The 21,690-nt window shown below is 38.1% G+C and overlaps 1 protein-coding gene across 1 annotated transcript in view; it reads left to right on the forward strand.

The window, feature by feature from the left end:
• NRBP2 (nuclear receptor binding protein 2) overlaps positions 1-21,690 on the forward strand; it is a 179,132-nt gene that overhangs the window by 95,934 nt on the left and 61,508 nt on the right. Inside the window, exons 10-12 of the mRNA XM_053715482.1 lie at positions 15,201-15,333; positions 15,947-16,049; positions 20,213-20,263. Of these exons, the coding sequence (XP_053571457.1) occupies positions 15,201-15,333; positions 15,947-16,049; positions 20,213-20,263 (287 nt within the window). The remainder of the gene's footprint in view (positions 1-15,200; positions 15,334-15,946; positions 16,050-20,212; positions 20,264-21,690) is intronic.

The following is a 21,690-nucleotide window of genomic DNA, read 5'->3' on the forward strand; positions in this document are numbered from 1 at the left end:
AGACATTACTTATGTCAGCACTATAAGACTAGAGTATATGCATTACTTATGTCAGCACTATAAGACTAGAGTATAGGAGTTACTTATGTCAGCACTATAAGACTAGAGTATAGGCATTACTTATGTCAGCGCTATAAGACTAGAGTATAGGAGTTACTTATGTCAGCACTATAAGACTAGAGTATAGGAGTTACTTATGTCAGCACTATAAGACTAGAGTATATGCATTACTTATGTCAGCACTATAAGACTAGACTATAGGAGTTACTTATGTCAGCACTATAAGACTAGAGTATAGGCGTTACTTATGTCAGCGCTATCAGACTAGACTATAGGAGTTACTTATGTCAGCACTATAAGACTAGAGTATAGGCGTTACTTATGTCAGCACTATAAGACTAGAGTATAGGCGTTACTTATGTCAGCGCTATCAGACTAGAGTATAGGAGTTACTTATGTCAGCACCATAAGACTAGAGTATAGACATTACTTATGTCAGTGCTATAAGACTAGAGTATAGGAGTTACTTATGTCAGCACTATAAGACTAGAGTATAGGAGTTACTTATGTCAGCACTATAAGACTAGAGTATAGGCATTACTTATGTCAGCGCTATCAGACTAGAGTATAGGAGTTACTTATGTCAGCACCATAAGACTAGAGTATAGACATTACTTATGTCAGTGCTATAAGACTAGAGTATAGGAGTTACTTATGTCAGCACCATAAGACTAGAGTATAGGAGTTACTTATGTCAGCACTATAAGACTAGAGTATAGGCGTTACTTATGTCAGCGCTATCAGACTAGAGTATAGGAGTTACTTATGTCAGCACCATAAGACTAGAGTATAGACATTACTTATGTCAGTGCTATAAGACTAGAGTATAGGAGTTACTTATGTCAGCACTATAAGACTAGAGTATAGGAGTTACTTATGTCAGCACTATAAGACTAGAGTATAGGCATTACTTATGTCAGCACTATAAGACTAGAGTATAGCCATTACTTATGTCAGCACCATAAGACTAGAGTATAGACATTACTTATGTCAGCACTATAAGACTATAGTATAGACATTACTTATGTCAGCACTATAAGACTAGAGTATAGACATTACTTATGTCAGCACTATAAGACTAGAGTATAGACATTACTTATGTCAGCGCTATAAGACTAGAGTATAGACATTACTTATGTCAGTGCTATAAGACTAGAGTATAGACATTACTTATGTCAGCACTATAAGACTAGAGTATAGGCGTTACTTATGTCAGCACTATAAGACTAGAGTATAGACATTACTTATGTCAGCGCTATAAGACTAGAGTATAGACATTACTTATGTCAGCACTATAAGACTAGAGTATAGACATTACTTATGTCAGCACTATAAGACTAGAGTATAGGAGTTACTTATGTCAGCGCTATAAGACTAGAGTATAGACATTACTTATGTCAGCACTATAAGACTAGAGTAAAGACATTACTTATGTCAGCACTATAAGACTAGAGTATAGGAGTTACTTATGTCAGCACTATAAGACTAGAGTATAGGCATTACTTATGTCAGCACTATAAGACTAGAGTATAGACATTACTTATGTCAGTGCTATAAGACTAGAGTATAGACATTACTTATGTCAGTGCTATAAGACTAGAGTATAGACATTACTTATGTCAGCACTGTAAGACTAGAGTATAGGAGTTACTTATGTCAGCACTATAAGACTAGAGTATAGGAGTTACTTATGTCAGCACTATAAGACTAGAGTATAGGAGTTACTTATGTCAGCACTATAAGACTAGAGTATAGGCGTTACTTATGTCAGCGCTATCAGACTAGAGTATAGGAGTTACTTATGTCAGCACTATAAGACTAGAGTATAGGAGTTACTTATGTCAGCACTATAAGACTAGAGTATAGACATTACTTATGTCAGCACTATAAGACTAGAGTATAGACATTACTTATGTCAGCACTATAAGACTAGAGTATAGACATTACTTATGTCAGCACTATAAGACTAGAGTATAGACATTACTTATGTCAGCACTATAAGACTAGAGTATAGACATTACTTATGTCAGCACTATAAGACTAGAGTATATGCATTACTTATGTCAGCACTATAAGACTAGAGTATAGGAGTTACTTATGTCAGCACTATAAGACTAGAGTATAGGCATTACTTATGTCAGCGCTATAAGACTAGAGTATAGGAGTTACTTATGTCGGCACTATAAGACTAGAGTATAGGAGTTACTTATGTCAGCACTATAAGACTAGAGTATATGCATTACTTATGTCAGCACTATAAGACTAGACTATAGGAGTTACTTATGTCAGCACTATAAGACTAGAGTATAGGCGTTACTTATGTCAGCGCTATCAGACTAGACTATAGGAGATTACTTATGTCAGCACTATAAGACTAGAGTATAGACATTACTTATGTCAGCACTATAAGACTAGAGTATAGGCGTTACTTATGTCAGCGCTATCAGACTAGAGTATAGGAGTTACTTATGTCAGCACCATAAGACTAGAGTATAGACATTACTTATGTCAGTGCTATAAGACTAGAGTATAGGAGTTACTTATGTCAGCACTATAAGACTAGAGTATAGGAGTTACTTATGTCAGCACTATAAGACTAGAGTATAGGCATTACTTATGTCAGCGCTATCAGACTAGAGTATAGGAGTTACTTATGTCAGCACCATAAGACTAGAGTATAGACATTACTTATGTCAGTGCTATAAGACTAGAGTATAGGAGTTACTTATGTCAGCACCATAAGACTAGAGTATAGGAGTTACTTATGTCAGCACTATAAGACTAGAGTATAGGCGTTACTTATGTCAGCGCTATCAGACTAGAGTATAGGAGTTACTTATGTCAGCACCATAAGACTAGAGTATAGACATTACTTATGTCAGTGCTATAAGACTAGAGTATAGGAGTTACTTATGTCAGCACTATAAGACTAGAGTATAGGAGTTACTTATGTCAGCACTATAAGACTAGAGTATAGGCATTACTTATGTCAGCACTATAAGACTAGAGTATAGGCCATTACTTATGTCAGCACTATAAGACTAGAGTATAGACATTACTTATGTCAGCACTATAAGACTAGAGTATAGACATTACTTATGTCAGCACTATAAGACTAGAGTATAGACATTACTTATGTCAGCACTATAAGACTAGAGTATAGACATTACTTATGTCAGCGCTATAAGACTAGAGTATAGACATTACTTATGTCAGCACTATAAGACTAGAGTATAGACATTACTTATGTCAGCACTATAAGACTAGAGTATAGGCGTTACTTATGTCAGCACTATAAGACTAGAGTATAGACATTACTTATGTCAGCGCTATAAGACTAGAGTATAGGACATTACTTATGTCAGCACTATAAGACTAGAGTATAGGACATTACTTATGTCAGCACTATAAGACTAGAGTATAGGAGTTACTTATGTCAGCACTATAAGACTAGAGTATAGGAGTTACTTATGTCAGCACTATAAGACTAGAGTATAGACATTACTTATGTCAGCACTATAAGACTAGAGTATAGACATTACTTATGTCAGCACTATAAGACTAGAGTATAGACATTACTTATGTCAGCACTATAAGACTAGAGTAAAGACATTACTTATGTCAGCACTATAAGACTAGAGTATAGGAGTTACTTATGTCAGCACTATAAGACTAGAGTATAGACATTACTTATGTCAGCACTATAAGACTAGAGTATAGACATTACTTATGTCAGCACTATAAGACTAGAGTATAGGAGTTACTTATGTCAGCACTATAAGACTAGAGTATAGGCATTACTTATGTCAGCACTATAAGACTAGAGTATAGACATTACTTATGTCAGTGCTATAAGACTAGAGTATAGACATTACTTATGTCAGCACTATAAGACTAGAGTATAGGAGTTACTTATGTCAGCACTATAAGACTAGAGTATAGACATTACTTATGTCAGTGCTATAAGACTAGAGTATAGGAGTTACTTATGTCAGCACTATAAGACTAGAGTATAGGCATTACTTATGTCAGCACTATAAGACTAGAGTATAGACATTACTTATGTCAGCACTATAAGACTAGAGTATAGACATTACTTATGTCAGCACTATAAGACTAGAGTATAGACATTACTTATGTCAGCACTATAAGACTAGAGTATAGACATTACTTATGTCAGCACTATAAGACTAGAGTATAGACATTACTTATGTCAGCACTATAAGACTAGAGTATAGACATTACTTATGTCAGCACTATAAGACTAGAGTATAGGAGTTACTTATGTCAGCACTATAAGACTAGAGTATAGGAGTTACTTATGTCAGCACTATAAGACTAGAGTATAGACATTACTTATGTCAGCACTATAAGACTAGAGTATAGGACATTACTTATGTCAGCACTATAAGACTAGAGTATAGACATTACTTATGTCAGCACTATAAGACTAGAGTATAGACATTACTTATGTCAGCACTATAAGACTAGAGTATAGGAGTTACTTATGTCAGCACTATAAGACTAGAGTATAGGACGTTACTTATGTCAGCTCTATAAGACTAGAGTATAGACATTACTTATGTCAGCACTATAAGACTAGAGTATAGACATTACTTATGTCAGCACTATAAGACTAGAGTATAGACATTACTTATGTCAGCACTATAAGACTAGAGTATAGGCATTACTTATGTCAGCACTATAAGACTAGAGTATAGGAGTTACTTATGTCAGCACTATAAGACTAGAGTATAGGCATTACTTATGTCAGCACTATAAGACTAGAGTATAGGAGTTACTTATGTCAGCACTATAAGACTAGAGTATAGGCATTACTTATGTCAGCACTATAAGACTAGAGTATAGACATTACTTATGTCAGCACTATAAGACTAGAGTATAGACATTACTTATGTCAGCACTATAAGACTAGAGTATAGACATTACTTATGTCAGCACTATAAGACTAGAGTATAGACATTACTTATGTCAGCACTATAAGACTAGAGTATAGACATTACTTATGTCAGCACTATAAGACTAGAGTATAGGAGTTACTTATGTCAGCACTATAAGACTAGAGTATAGACATTTCTTATGTCAGCACTATAAGACTAGAGTATAGACATTACTTATGTCAGCACTATAAGACTAGAGTATAGACATTACTTATGTCAGCACTATAAGACTAGAGTATAGACATTACTTATGTCAGCACTATAAGACTAGAGTATAGACATTACTTATGTCAGCACTATAAGACTAGAGTATAGACATTACTTATGTCAGCACTATAAGACTAGAGTATAGGACATTACTTATGTCAGCACTATAAGACTAGAGTATAGAGTTACTTATGTCAGCACTATAAGACTAGAGTATAGGACATTACTTATGTCAGCACTATAAGACTAGAGTATAGGCAGTTACTTATGTCAGCACTATAAGACTAGAGTAAAGACATTACTTATGTCAGCACTATAAGACTAGAGTATAGACATTACTTATGTCAGCACTATAAGACTAGAGTATAGGCATTACTTATGTCAGCACTATAAGACTAGAGTATAGGAGTTACTTATGTCAGCACTATAAGACTAGAGTATAGACATTACTTATGTCAGCACTATAAGACTAGAGTATAGACATTACTTATGTCAGCACTATAAGACTAGAGTATAGACATTACTTATGTCAGCACTATAAGACTAGAGTATAGGCATTACTTATGTCAGCACTATAAGACTAGAGTATAGACATTACTTATGTCAGCACTATAAGACTAGAGTATAGACATTACTTATGTCAGCACTATAAGACTAGAGTATAGGAATTACTTATGTCAGCACTATAAGACTAGAGTATAGGAGTTACTTATGTCAGCACTATAAGACTAGAGTATAGGAGTTACTTATGTCAGCACTATAAGACTAGAGTATAGACATTACTTATGTCAGCACTATAAGACTAGAGTATAGGAGTTACTTATGTCAGCACTATAAGACTAGAGTATAGACATTACTTATGTCAGCACTATAAGACTAGAGTATAGACATTACTTATGTCAGCACTATAAGACTAGAGTATAGGACATTACTTATGTCAGCACTATAAGACTAGAGTATAGACATTACTTATGTCAGCACTATAAGACTAGAGTATAGACATTACTTATGTCAGCACTATAAGACTAGAGTATAGACATTACTTATGTCAGCACTATAAGACTAGAGTATAGACATTACTTATGTCAGCACTATAAGACTAGAGTATAGACATTACTTATGTCAGCACTATAAGACTAGAGTATAGACATTACTTATGTCAGCACTATAAGACTAGAGTATAGACATTACTTATGTCAGCACTATAAGACTAGAGTATAGACATTACTTATGTCAGCACTATAAGACTAGAGTATAGACATTACTTATGTCAGCACTATAAGACTAGAGTATAGACATTACTTATGTCAGCACTATAAGACTAGAGTATAGGAGTTACTTATGTCAGCACTATAAGACTAGAGTATAGGCATTACTTATGTCAGCACTATAAGACTAGAGTATAGGAGTTACTTATGTCAGCACTATAAGACTAGAGTATAGACATTACTTATGTCAGCACTATAAGACTAGAGTATAGACATTACTTATGTCAGCACTATAAGACTAGAGTATAGACATTACTTATGTCAGCACTATAAGACTAGAGTATAGACATTACTTATGTCAGCACTATAAGACTAGAGTATAGGAGTTACTTATGTCAGCACTATAAGACTAGAGTATAGGCATTACTTATGTCAGCACTATAAGACTAGAGTATAGGCATTACTTATGTCAGCACTATAAGACTAGAGTATAGGACATTACTTATGTCAGCACTATAAGACTAGAGTATAGGAGTTACTTATGTCAGCACTATAAGACTAGAGTATAGACATTACTTATGTCAGCACTATAAGACTAGAGTATAGGAGTTACTTATGTCAGCACTATAAGACTAGAGTATAGACATTACTTATGTCAGCACTATAAGACTAGAGTATAGACATTACTTATGTCAGCACTATAAGACTAGAGTATAGGAGTTACTTATGTCAGCACTATAAGACTAGAGTATAGACATTACTTATGTCAGCACTATAAGACTAGAGTATAGGACATTACTTATGTCAGCACTATAAGACTAGAGTATAGGCATTACTTATGTCAGCACTATAAGACTAGAGTATAGACATTACTTATGTCAGCACTATAAGACTAGAGTATAGGCGTTACTTATGTCAGCACTATAAGACTAGAGTATAGGAGTTACTTATGTCAGCACTATAAGACTAGAGTATAGGCATTACTTATGTCAGCACTATAAGACTAGAGTATAGGCATTACTTATGTCAGCACTATAAGACTAGAGTATAGGAGTTACTTATGTCAGCACTATAAGACTAGAGTATAGACATTACTTATGTCAGCACTATAAGACTAGAGTATAGACATTACTTATGTCAGCACTATAAGACTAGAGTATAGGAGTTACTTATGTCAGCACTATAAGACTAGAGTATAGACATTACTTATGTCAGCTCAGCACTATAAGACTAGAGTATAGGCATTACTTATGTCAGCACTATAAGACTAGAGTATAGACATTACTTATGTCAGCACTATAAGACTAGAGTATAGGCATTACTTATGTCAGCACTATAAGACTAGAGTATAGACATTACTTATGTCAGCACTATAAGACTAGAGTATAGACATTACTTATGTCAGCACTATAAGACTAGAGTATACGAGTTACTTATGTCAGCACTATAAGACTAGAGTATAGGCATTACTTATGTCAGCACTATAAGACTAGAGTATAGACATTACTTATGTCAGCACTATAAGACTAGAGTATAGGAGTTACTTATGTCAGCACTATAAGACTAGAGTATAGACATTACTTATGTCAGCACTATAAGACTAGAGTATAGGAGTTACTTATGTCAGCACTATAAGACTAGAGTATAGACATTACTTATGTCAGTGCTATAAGACTAGAGTATAGACATTACTTATGTCAGCACTATAAGACTAGAGTATAGGAGTTACTTATGTCAGCACTATAAGACTAGAGTACATGCATTACTTATGTCAGCACTATAAGACTAGAGTATAGGAGTTACTTATGTCAGCACTATAAGACTAGAGTATAGGAGTTACTTATGTCAGCACTATAAGACTAGAGTATAGGCATTACTTATGTCAGCACTATAAGACTAGAGTATAGGCATTACTTATGTCAGCACTATAAGACTAGAGTATAGGCATTACTTATGTCAGCACTATAAGACTAGAGTATAGGCATTACTTATGTCAGCACTATAAGACTAGAGTATAGACATTACTTATGTCAGCACTATAAGACTAGAGTATAGACATTACTTATGTCAGCACTATAAGACTAGAGTATAGGAGTTACTTATGTCAGCACTATAAGACTAGAGTATAGGCATTACTTATGTCAGCACTATAAGACTAGAGTATAGGCATTACTTATGTCAGCACTATAAGACTAGAGTATAGACATTACTTATGTCAGCACTATAAGACTAGAGTATAGACATTACTTATGTCAGCACTATAAGACTAGAGTATAGACATTACTTATGTCAGCACTATAAGACTAGAGTATAGACATTACTTATGTCAGCACTATAAGACTAGAGTATAGGAGTTACTTATGTCAGCACTATAAGACTAGAGTAAAGACATTACTTATGTCAGCACTATAAGACTAGAGTATAGGAGTTACTTATGTCAGCACTATAAGACTAGAGTATAGACATTACTTATGTCAGTGCTATAAGACTAGAGTATAGACATTACTTATGTCAGCAGTATAAGACTAGAGTATAGACATTTCTTATGTCAGCACTATAAGACTAGAGTATAGGAGTTACTTATGTCAGCACTATAAGACTAGAGTATAGGAGTTACTTATGTCAGCACTATAAGACTAGAGTATAGACATTACTTATGTCAGCACTATAAGACTAGAGTATAGACATTACTTATGTCAGCACTATAAGACTAGAGTATAGGAGTTACTTATGTCAGCACTATCAGACTAGAGTATAGGAGTTACTTATGTCAGCACTATAAGACTAGAGTATAGACATTACTTATGTCAGCACTATAAGACTAGAGTATAGGCATTACTTATGTCAGCACTATAAGACTAGAGTATAGACATTACTTATGTCAGCACTATAAGACTAGAGTATAGACATTACTTATGTCAGCACTATAAGACTAGAGTATAGGCATTACTTATGTCAGCACTATAAGACTAGAGTATAGGCATTACTTATGTCAGCACTATAAGACTAGAGTATAGGCATTACTTATGTCAGCACTATAAGACTAGAGTATAGACATTACTTATGTCAGCACTATAAGACTAGAGTATAGGCATTACTTATGTCAGCACTATAAGACTAGAGTATAGGCATTACTTATGTCAGCACTATAAGACTAGAGTATAGGAGTTACTTATGTCAGCACTATAAGACTAGAGTATAGGTGTTACTTATGTCAGCACTATAAGACTAGAGTATAGACATTACTTATGTCAGCACTATAAGACTAGAGTATAGGCATTACTTATGTCAGCACTATAAGACTAGAGTATAGGAGTTACTTATGTCAGCACTATACGACTAGAGTATAGGAGTTACTTATGTCAGCACTATAAGACTAGAGTATAGACATTACTTATGTCAGCACTATAAGACTAGAGTATAGACATTACTTATGTCAGCACTATAAGACTAGAGTATAGGAGTTACTTATGTCAGCACTATAAGACTAGAGTATAGACATTACTTATGTCAGCACTATAAGACTAGAGTATAGACATTACTTATGTCAGCACTATAAGACTAGAGTATAGACATTACTTATGTCAGCACTATAAGACTAGAGTATAGACATTACTTATGTCAGCACTATAAGACTAGAGTATAGACATTACTTATGTCAGCACTATAAGACTAGAGTATAGGAGTTACTTATGTCAGCACTATAAGACTAGAGTATAGACATTACTTTAAAGGGACATTAAACACTTTGAGATGGTAATATAAAATGATAAATTGTATATAATAAAACAACTCTGCAATATGCTTTCATTATTTATTTTGTCCTATTTGCCTGTAATTCCATTCTGAAATTGTGAGCTTTTCAGTTCCTGATAGAAATGGAAGTGCAGAACACTGTTAAATCCAGCACAACCATTGGCTGCACACTCTAGTGACCTATTTATAACTGACCCTAATTGGCCACAGCAGAGAAGGTAACACAAGTTACAACATGGCGGCTCCCAGTGTTTTATAGACACTAAGGCCTAGATTTGGAGTTCGGCGGTAAAAGGGCTGTTAACGCTCCGCGGGTTTTTTTCTGGCCGCACCATAAATTTAACTCTGGTATCGAGAGTTCAAACAAATGCTGCGTTAGGCTCCAAAAAAGGAGCGTAGAGCATATTTACCGCAAATGCAACTCTCGATACCAGAGTTGCTTACGGACGCGGCCGGCATCAAAAACGTGCTCGTGCACGATTCTCCCATAGGAAACAATGGGGCAGTTTGAGCTGAAAAAAAACCTAACACCTGCAAAAAAGCAGCGTTCAGCTCTTAACGCAGCCCCATTGTTTCCTATGGGGAAACACTTCCTACGTCTGCACCTAACACTCTAACATGTACCCCGAGTCTAAACACCCCTAACCTTACACTTATTAACCCCTAATCTGCCGCCCCCGCTATCGCTGACCCCTGCATTACACTTTTAACCCCTAATCTGCCGCTCCGTAAACCGCCGCCACCTACGTTATCCCTATGTACCCCTAATCTGCTGCCCTAACATCGCCGACCCCTATGTTATATTTATTAACCCCTAATCTGCCCCCCACAACGTCGCCGACACCTGCCTACACTTATTAACCCCTAATCTGCCGAGCGGACCTGAGCGCTACTATAATAAAGTTATTAACCCCTAATCCGCCTCACTAACCCTATCATAAATAGTATTAACCCCTAATCTGCCCTCCCTAACATCGCCGACACCTACCTTCAATTATTAACCCCTAATCTGCCGACCGGAGCTCACCGCTATTCTAATAAATGTATTAACCCCTAAAGCTAAGTCTAACCCTAACACTAACACCCCCCTAAGTTAAATATAATTTTTATCTAACGAAATAAATTAACTCTTATTAAATAAATGATTCCTATTTAAAGCTAAATACTTACCTGTAAAATAAATCCTAATATAGCTACAATATAAATTACATTTATATTATAGCTATTTTAGGATTAATATTTATTTTACAGGCAACTTTGTAATTATTTTAACCAGGTACAATAGCTATTAAATAGTTAAGAACTATTTAATAGTTACCTAGTTAAAATAATAACAAATTTACCTGTAAAATAAATCCTAACCTAAGATATAATTAAACCTAACACTACCCTATCAATAAAATAATTAAATAAACTACCTACAATTACCTACAATTAACCTAACACTACACTATCAATAAATTAATTAAACACAATTGCTACAAATAAATACAATTAAATAAACTATCTAAAGTACAAAAAATAAAAAAGAACTAAGTTACAGAAAATAATAAAATATTTACAAACATAAGAAAAATATTACAACAATTTTAAACTAATTACACCTACTCTAAGCCCCCTAATAAAATAACAAAGCCCCCCAAAATAAAAAATTCCCTACCCTATTCTAAAATACAAATATTACAAGCTCTTTTACCTTACCAGCCCTGAACAGGGCCCTTTGCGGGGCATGCCCCAAGAATTTCAGCTCTTTTGCCTGTAAAAAAAAACATACAATACCCCCCCCCCAACATTACAACCCACCACCCACATACCCCTAATCTAACCCAAACCCCCCTTAAATAAACCTAACACTACCCCCCTGATGATCTTCCTACCTTGTCTTCACCATGCCAGGTTCACCGATCCGTCCTGGCTCCAAGATCTTCATCCAACCCAAGCGGGGGCTAGACATCCACTGAAGAAGTCCAGAAGAGGGTCCAAAGTCTTCCTCCTATCCGGCAAGAAGAGGACATCCGGACCGGCAAACATCTTCTCCAAGCGGCATCTTCTATCTTCTTCCATCCGATGACGACCGGCTCCATCTTGAAGACCTCCAGCGCGGATCCATCCTCTTCTTCCGACGACTAGACGACGAATGACGGTTCCTTTAAGGGACGTCATCCAAGATGGCGTCCCTCGAATTCCGATTGGCTGATAGGATTCTATCAGCCAATCGGAATTAAGGTAGGAATTTTCTGATTGGCTGATGGAATCAGCCAATCAGAATATAGTTCAATCCGATTGGCTGATCCAATCAGCCAATCAGATTGAGCTCGCATTCTATTGGCTGTTCCGATCAGCCAATAGAATGCGAGCTCAATCTGATTGGCTGATTGGATCAGCCAATCGGATTGAACTATATTCTGATTGGCTGATTCCATCAGCCAATCAGAAAATTCCTACCTTAATTCCGATTGGCTGATAGAATCCTATCAGCCAATCGGAATTCGAGGGACGCCATCTTGGATGACGTCCCTTAAAGGAACCGTCATTCGTCGTCTAGTCGTCGGAAGAAGAGGATGGATCCGCGCTGGAGGTCTTCAAGATGGAGCCGGTCGTCATCGGATGGAAGAAGATAGAAGATGCCGCTTGGAGAAGATGTTTGCCGGTCCGGATGTCCTCTTCTTGCCGGATAGGAGGAAGACTTTGGACCCTCTTCTGGACTTCTTCAGTGGATGTCTAGCCCCCGCTTGGGTTGGATGAAGATCTTGGAGCCAGGACGGATCGGTGAACCTGGCATGGTGAAGACAAGGTAGGAAGATCATCAGGGGGGTAGTGTTAGGTTTATTTAAGGGGGGTTTGGGTTAGATTAGGGGTATGTGGGTGGTGGGTTGTAATGTTGGGGGGGGGGTATTGTATGTTTTTTTTTACAGGCAAAAGAGCTGAAATTCTTGGGGCATGCCCCGCAAAGGGCCCTGTTCAGGGCTGGTAAGGTAAAAGAGCTTGTAATATTTGTATTTTAGAATAGGGTAGGGAATTTTTTATTTTGGGGGGCTTTGTTATTTTATTAGGGGGCTTAGAGTAGGTGTAATTAGTTTAAAATTGTTGTAATATTTTTCTTATGTTTGTAAATATTTTATTATTTTCTGTAACTTAGTTCTTTTTTATTTTTTGTACTTTAGATAGTTTATTTAATTGTATTTATTTGTAGCAATTGTGTTTAATTAATTTATTGATAGTGTAGTGTTAGGTTAATTGTAGGTAGTTTATTTAATTATTTTATTGATAGGGTAGTGTTAGGTTTAATTATATCTTAGGTTAGGATTTATTTTACAGGTAAATTTGTTATTATTTTAACTAGGTAACTATTAAATAGTTCTTAACTATTTAATAGCTATTGTACCTGGTTAAAATAATTACAAAGTTGCCTGTAAAATAAATATTAATCCTAAAATAGCTATAATATAATTATAATTTATATTGTAGCTATATTAGGATGTATTTTACAGGTAAGTATTTAGCTTTAAATAGGAATTATTTATTTAATAAGAGTTAATTTATTTCGTTAGATAAAAATTATATTTAACTTAGGGGGGTGTTAGTGTTAGGGTTAGACTTAGCTTTAGGGGTTAATACATTTATTAGAATAGCGGTGAGCTCCGGTCGGCAGATTAGGGGTTAATAATTGAAGGTAGGTGTCGGCGATGTTAGGGAGGGCAGATTAGGGGTTAATACTATTTATGATAGGGTTAGTGAGGCGGATTAGGGGTTAATAACTTTATTATAGTAGCGCTCAGGTCCGCTCGGCAGATTAGGGGTTAATAAGTGTAGGTAGGTGTCGGCGACGTTGAGGGGGGCAGATTAGGGGTTAATAAATATAACATAGGGGTCGGCGATGTTAGGGGTAGCAGATTAGGGGTACATAGGGATAACGTAGGTGGCGGCGATTTGCGGTCGGAAGATTAGGGGTTAATTATTTTAAGTAGCTTGCGGCGACGTTGTGGGGGGCAAGTTAGGGGTTAATAGATATAATATAGGGGTCGGCGGTGTTAGGGGCAGCAGATTAGGGGTACATAAGTATAACGTAGGTGGCGGTCGGCAGATTAGGGGTTAAAAATTTTAATCGAGTGGCGGCGATGTGGGGGGAGCTCGGTTTAGGGGTACATAGGTAGTTTATGGGTGTTAGTGTACTTTAGGGTACAGTAGTTAAGAGCTTTATAAACCGGCGTTAGCCAGAAAGCTCTTAACTCCTGCTATTTTCAGGCGGCTGGAATCTTGTCGTTAGAGCTCTAACGCTCACTGCAGAAACGACTCTAAATACCAGCGTTAGAAAGATCCCATTGAAAAGATAGGCTACGCAAATGGCGTAGGGGGATCTGCGGTATGGAAAAGTCGCGGCTGAAAAGTGAGCGTTAGACCCTTTAATCACTGACTCCAAATACCAGCGGGCGCCCAAAACCAGCGTTAGGAGCCTCTAACGCTGGTTTTGACGGCTACCGCCGAACTCTAAATCTAGGCCTAAAACTTTACACTTATTTTGTCACTTTTTAAACAACTAATGAAACAAAAAAATACATCTACATGTTACTCATGAACTAATCTTTTCTTTGAATGCATCATTCTATCTAGCATGTATTTAGTGTTTAATGTCCCTTTAAGGACAGACAGGTACAAACAGATAGACACTAGATAGATTTTAATCATTAGATACTTGTGCACCTGATTAGAGAAGGGTATGGTTACACAGTGAGCTAGGGCAGTATGCAGAAGGTGAGAGATATCTTTATTGCTTTATACTGTGGTACTAAATTTGTGGTTTAGGTTTTTGCAGATACACATAAATACCAGTGTTGGCTTAATCCAAGTTCCTGCTATTTAATTCCAGACCCATTTAGCTACTAGATATGTGCATGCTGTGCAAATAAATATGTGTCCATTTCTTGGTTTTCAATTATTTGTCCTGAACTCAATCTCTTTTTCACTAATATTTTGATGTCTCTCTAACTTGTCTCTTGCTGTCTCTCAGGATTTTGTCTTACAGTGTCTCTCCGTCTCTCCTGTGCTCCGTCCTTCTGCTCATAACCTGCTGTTCCACAGAGTCTTGTTCGAGGTCCACTCGCTGAAATTATTGGCAGCGCACTGCTTCCTCAACACACCATGTAAGTTTAACACAATACACAACACACTTTGTGAGTGTGACACAATACACAACACACTTTGTGAGTGTGACACAATACACAACACACTTTGTGAGTGTGACACAATACACAACACACCATGTGAGTGTGACACAATACACAACACACCATGTGAGTGTGACACAATACACGAGTGTGACACAATACACAACACACCATGTGAGTGTGATACAATACACAACACACCATGTGAGCGTGACACAATACACAACACACCATGTGGGTGTGATACAATACACAACACACCATGTGAGCGTGACACAATACACAACACACCATGTTAGTGTGATACAATACACAACACACCATGTGAGCGTGACACAATACACAACACACCATGTGAGCGTGACACAATACACAACACACCATGTGAGTGTGATACAATGCACAACACACCATGTGAGCGTGACACAATACACAACACACCATGTGAGTGTGATACAATGTCTAAGACACCATGTGGGTGTGATACAATACACAACACACCATGTGAGTATGATACAATACACAACACACCATGTGAGTATAATGCAATAAACCACACACATGCCAACAACATGCTTCTTTCCCTCAGACATCATGCAGGACAGTCTGCTGGAAGAGAAGACCAAGCTTATTGACCCACAAGCAGTGATGGCCACTATCCCACGGAAAGGTCATCCTCCAGTGACATGGAAGTGAGTAGTGTAAAGTGTCACCCACTGCAGACTGTGGGGCTACAATAGGTCCATAAAGAAGGATAGATTTAGGCAAGATCATGGTGAGACAAATTACAGATGGGATAGTAATGAGTTATTAGTTATTGTTGGGTGCTTATCTGGAGTGTAATGATTGGAAAGATAACATTAGGTTGGGCTCTAGCACATGGTGTATTTTCCTTTTCATGGAGAGATTAGGTTGGTTTGATAAAGGGTGTGATGTGATTCTATTTTATAATGACACACCTGCAGGACGGCTTAGGTTAGGGGTGATGTATACCTGTACAACTTATACAAGAATGGGAGATTCTAAAAACTGGGATCATCCTCTCTCAGGGTAAAGGGGCATGTCTTGCTTCTGGTCATCATATCACAAGAGTCACATGAAGTTCTTTTGTATGTGAGAAATCTGTATCGGACATAGAGAAGCACCTATGAAGCCTGACTAAATCAGACACCTTACTGCCACCAGACACCTTACTGCCACAGACACCTTACTGCCACAGACACCTTACTGCTACCAGACACCTTACTGCCACCAGACACCTTACTGCCACCAGACACCTTACTGCCACCAGACACCTTACTGCTACCAGACACCTTACTGCTACCAGACACCAGACACCTTACTGCCACCAGACACCTTACTGCCACCAGACACCTTACTGCCACCAGATACCTTACTGCTACCAGACACCTTACTGCTACCAGACACCTTACTGCTACCAGACACCTTACTGCTACCAGACACCTTACTGCTACCAGACACCAGACACCTTACTGCAACCAGACACCTTACTGCAACCAGACACCTTACTGCAACCAGACACCTTACTGCAACCAGACACCTTACTGCAACCAGACACTTTACTGCCGCCAGACACCTTACTGCCGCCAGACACCTTACTGCCGCCAGACACTTTACTGCAGCCAGACACTTTACTGCAGCCAGACACCTTACTGCAACCAGACACCTTACTGCAACCAGACACCTTACTGCAACCAGACACCTTACTGCAACCAGACACCTTACTGCAACCAGACACCTTACTGCAACCAGACACCTTACTGCAACCAGACACCTTACTGCTACCAGACACCAGACACCTTACTGCAACCAGACACCTTACTGCAACCAGACACCTTACTGCAACCAGACACCTTACTGCCGCCAGACACCTTACTGCCGCCAGACACCTTACTGCCGCCAGACACCTTACTGCCGCCAGACACCTTACTGCCACCAGACACCTTACTGCCACCAGACACCTTACTGCTACCAGACACCTTACTGCCACCAGACACCTTACTGCCACCAGACACCTTACTGCTACCAGACACCTTACTGCTACCAGACACCTTACTGCTACCAGACACCTTACTGCCACCAGACACCTTACTGCCACCAGACACCTTACTGCCACCAGACACCTTACTGCTACCAGACACCTTACTGCTACCAGACACCTTACTGCTACCAGACACCTTACTGCTACCAGACACCTTAGCACTAGACATCTCACTACTAGAACTCTTGCTATTAGACTTCTCTGTGATGGAGTCTGTAAATGGAAAGGGCGACACAGCGTCTACTGTTACATAAATAGAGCCGATTATTGGAATATAAATGTTACATTTCCAGCTTTGGTCCTTTTGTCTGCTTGAAGCAAGTCATCTCTGGTTTATGTCTTGCATTTAGCAGCAAGTGTAGCAGAGTTATGTTTTATTTATCGACCTAGAAACAAACGGTTATACTTTGATGATTTATGTCGGTACAGGAGGATAATGTGACTCGTATTGAATTTACTAAACAAATACAATTTTTCTACAAAGAAAGTTTATGCCTGAAATATTGGATAGACAGTTTAAATTAAATATTTGAAAACCTATATAATAAATATGTATGGAACATTCTGACAAGTTGGAATCTGAATTAGAACATAATTGTTTTAAAATATTTATATTGTTTCTAAATTACTTCTCCTTGTCCCCAGGGACATAGTTCTTAAACCCCATCTAGTTTGCATAAGGTGCCTTTACTGTTTAAAGGGATATAAAACCCAATATTAAAATGCATGTTCACATGTATTAGTAAAAACATTTCTTGTAAAAGTTGTTTTCATGGAGAGCTTTTACTGTGCATTAAGTACACAGTGACCATCAGAGAATGAGTAGTAACAGGACATGCCTATCAGCCAGTGAGCATTAAGCACACAGTGACCATCAGACAATGAGCATTAACAGGAAGTGCCTATCAGCCAGTGAGCATTAAGCACACAGTGACTGTCAGACAATCAGCATTAACAGGAAGTGCCTATCAGCCAGTGAGCATTAAGCACACAGTGACCGTCAGACAATCAGCATTAATAGGAAGTGCCTATCAGCCAGTGAGCATTAAGCACACTGACCGTCAGACAATAAACAATAATAGGAAGTGCCTATCGCCCAGCGAGCATTAAATACACATTGACCATCAGACAATGAGTAGTAACAGGAAGTGCCTATCAGCCAGTGAGCATTAAGCACACAGTGACCGTCAGACAATCAGCATTAACAGGAAGTGCCTATCAGCTAGTGAGCATTAAGCACACAGTGACCGTCAGACAATCAGCATTAACAGGAAGTGCCTATCAGCCAGTGAGCATTAAGCTCACAGTGACCGTCAGACAATGAGCATTAACAGGAAGTGCCTATCAGCCAGTGAGCATTAAGCACACAGTGACCGTCAGACAATCAGCATTAACAGGACATGCCTATCAGCCAGTGAGCATTAAGCACACAGTGACCGTCAGACAATAAACAATAATAGGATGTGCCTATCGCCCAGTGAGCAGTAAATACACAGTGACCGTCAGACAATCAGCATTAACAGGAAGTGCCTATCAGCCAGTGAGCATTACGCTCACAGTGACCGTCAGACAATGAGCATTAACAGGAAGTGCCTATCAGCCAGTGAGCATTAAGCACACAGTGACCGTCAGACAATAAGCATTAGCAGGAAGTGCCTATCAGCCAGTGAGCATTAAGCACACAGTGAGCATCAGACAATGAGCATTAACAGGAAGTGCCTATCAGACAGTGAGCATTTGCACAAAGTTACCGTGAGATAATCAGCATTAACAGGAAGTGCCTATTAGCCAGTGGGCATTAAGCACACAGTGACTGTCAGACAATAAACATTAACAGGAAATGCCTATCAGCCAGTGAGCATTAAGCACACAGTGACTGTCATACAATCAGCACTAACAGGAAGTGCCTATTGGCCAGTGGGCATTAAGCACACAGTGACCGTCAGACAATGAGCATTAACAGGAAGTGTCTATTAGCCAGTGAGCATTAAGCACACAGTGACCGTCAGACAATGAGCATTAACAGGAAGTGCCTATCAGACAGTGAGCATTTGCACAAAGTGACCGTGAGATAATCAGCATTAACAGGAAGTGCCTATCAGCCAGTGGAAATTAAGCACACAGTGACCATCAGACAATAAGCATGAACAGGAAGTGCCTATCAGTCAGTGAGCATTAAGCACACAGTGACCGTCAGACAATAAACATTAACAGGAAGTTCCTATCAGCCAGTGAGCATTAAGCACACAGTGACCGTCAGACAATAAGCATTAACAGGAAGTGCCTATCAGCCAGTGAGCATTAAGCACACAGTGACCGTCAGACAATAAGCATGAACAGGAAGTGCCTATCAGCCAGTGAGCATTAAGCACACAGTGAGCATCAGACAATGAGCATTAACAGGAAGTGCCTATCAGACAGTGAGCATTTGCACAAAGTTACCGTGAGATAATCAGCATTAACAGGAAGTGCCTATCAGCCAGTGAGCATTAAGCACACAGTGACCGTCAGACAATAAGCATGAACAGGAAGTGCCTATCAGCCAGTGAGCATTAAGCACACACTGACTGTCTGACACTAGAGACTTTGCCAGTGTTTATCTTATTCTATATAAATTAGAAAGAACGTGAGTGTTGAGTTCTAGGAACTTGTTACACTCTTGCAGTGTTAGTGAATCTTGGTCAGTCAGTGATGGGGAATCCTGTGCCTGTACAGTAATAACAGTAAATATCACCAGCAGACGGAGTAATATAGCATTAGCTGACACTGCTATCCCGTATTTGTCTGTACCAGGTACTCACAAGTCTCCGCTTTGGAACTGGACAAGTTTCTGGAAGACGTCAGGTAAGAAGAACTTATTCATTTGTTTATATTTTACAAAATGCTCAGAACTGTCAGTGAAATGGTTCCCTCGACATGCGAACAGCAGATTGTAAAAATAAAAAGATTTTATCTGCCTTGTCTGAAAGGTAAATGGAAGGAACTTTTATGTATAATTCTATTCGCATATACAAGTGCACTATTTTGTGTTTAAACAGATTTAATTTATTCTTATACTAACAGGAAGTGTATGTTTGTGCACAGATTATCTCTAGGGTCAGATTGCTCCCCCAGCGGTTGGAGAACAGTGACTACTTTTTTGGGAAAAAAAAAAAGAGTTGGATGCTGTAACACATTCAAATATAATATATACGGTATATAATTATAGTCCCACATTTTTCTAGGCTGAACAAAAATCTAAAATAGTTGGAATAAACAGAGCTTCTGCCATCTCTGTATATGGGCCTTGAATATATTTATGTAAAGTAATCGCCACCGCTAAAGCACCTTTTTTTCGGATGTTGTTAGTGCGAAAAAAAAATTCAGTTTGTGTTGTGCGTCATACTTGGCGCCAAATAATTTCATTGTTTAAAACCCCATTCCTATATGCCTCTCGCCTTTTTCTATATCAGAGGGCTATGCTGTTTGCATTTTTTTCCCATTCCTGAAACTGCCATATAAGGAAATTGATAATTTTTATTTATATGTTGTTTTTTCTCTCACTTTTGCAAGATGTCTCAATCTGATCCTGTCTTAGAAACCACTGTTGGAACCCTGCTGCCTGATTTCAGTTCTACCAAAGCTAAGTGCATTTGTTGTAAATTTGTGGAGATTATATCTCCAGCTGTGGTATGTTGTCATGATAAGCTTTTACATGCAGAGAATGTGTCCATCAGTAATAGTACAATTCCTGTTGTTCCTTCAACATCTAATGTACATGATATACCTGTGAATATAAAAGATTTTATTGCTGATGCGATTCAGAAGGCTTTGTCTGCCATCCCGCCTTCCAATAAACGTAAAAGGTCTTTTTAAACTTCTCATAAAGTTGATGACATTTCAAATGACCGACAACATACTGAATTATCCTCCTCTGATGAGGATCTATTTGATTCAGAAGTTCCTTCCTCAGATATTGACACTGACAAATCTACTTATTTATTTAAAATGGAGTATATTCGTTCCTTGTTAAAAGAGGTGTTGATTACATTGGATATTGAGGAAACTAGTCCTCTTGATATTAAAACTAGTAAACGTTTAAATTCAGTTTATAAACCTCCTGTGGTTACTCCAGAGGTTTTTCCAGTTCCTGATGCTATTTCTGATATGATTTCTAAGGAATGTAATAGGCCTGTTGTGACGGATACCCCGACTGGGTAGCTCCACCAAACGGGTCCTGCTTCCTCCCTGCCGACTGCAGCTATGTAGCTGGCAAGTGACCACAGCCTGTA

Source organism: Bombina bombina, chromosome 5, assembly GCF_027579735.1.
Source record: "Bombina bombina isolate aBomBom1 chromosome 5, aBomBom1.pri, whole genome shotgun sequence".
In the NCBI taxonomy this organism is placed as follows: Eukaryota; Metazoa; Chordata; class Amphibia; order Anura; family Bombinatoridae; genus Bombina; species Bombina bombina.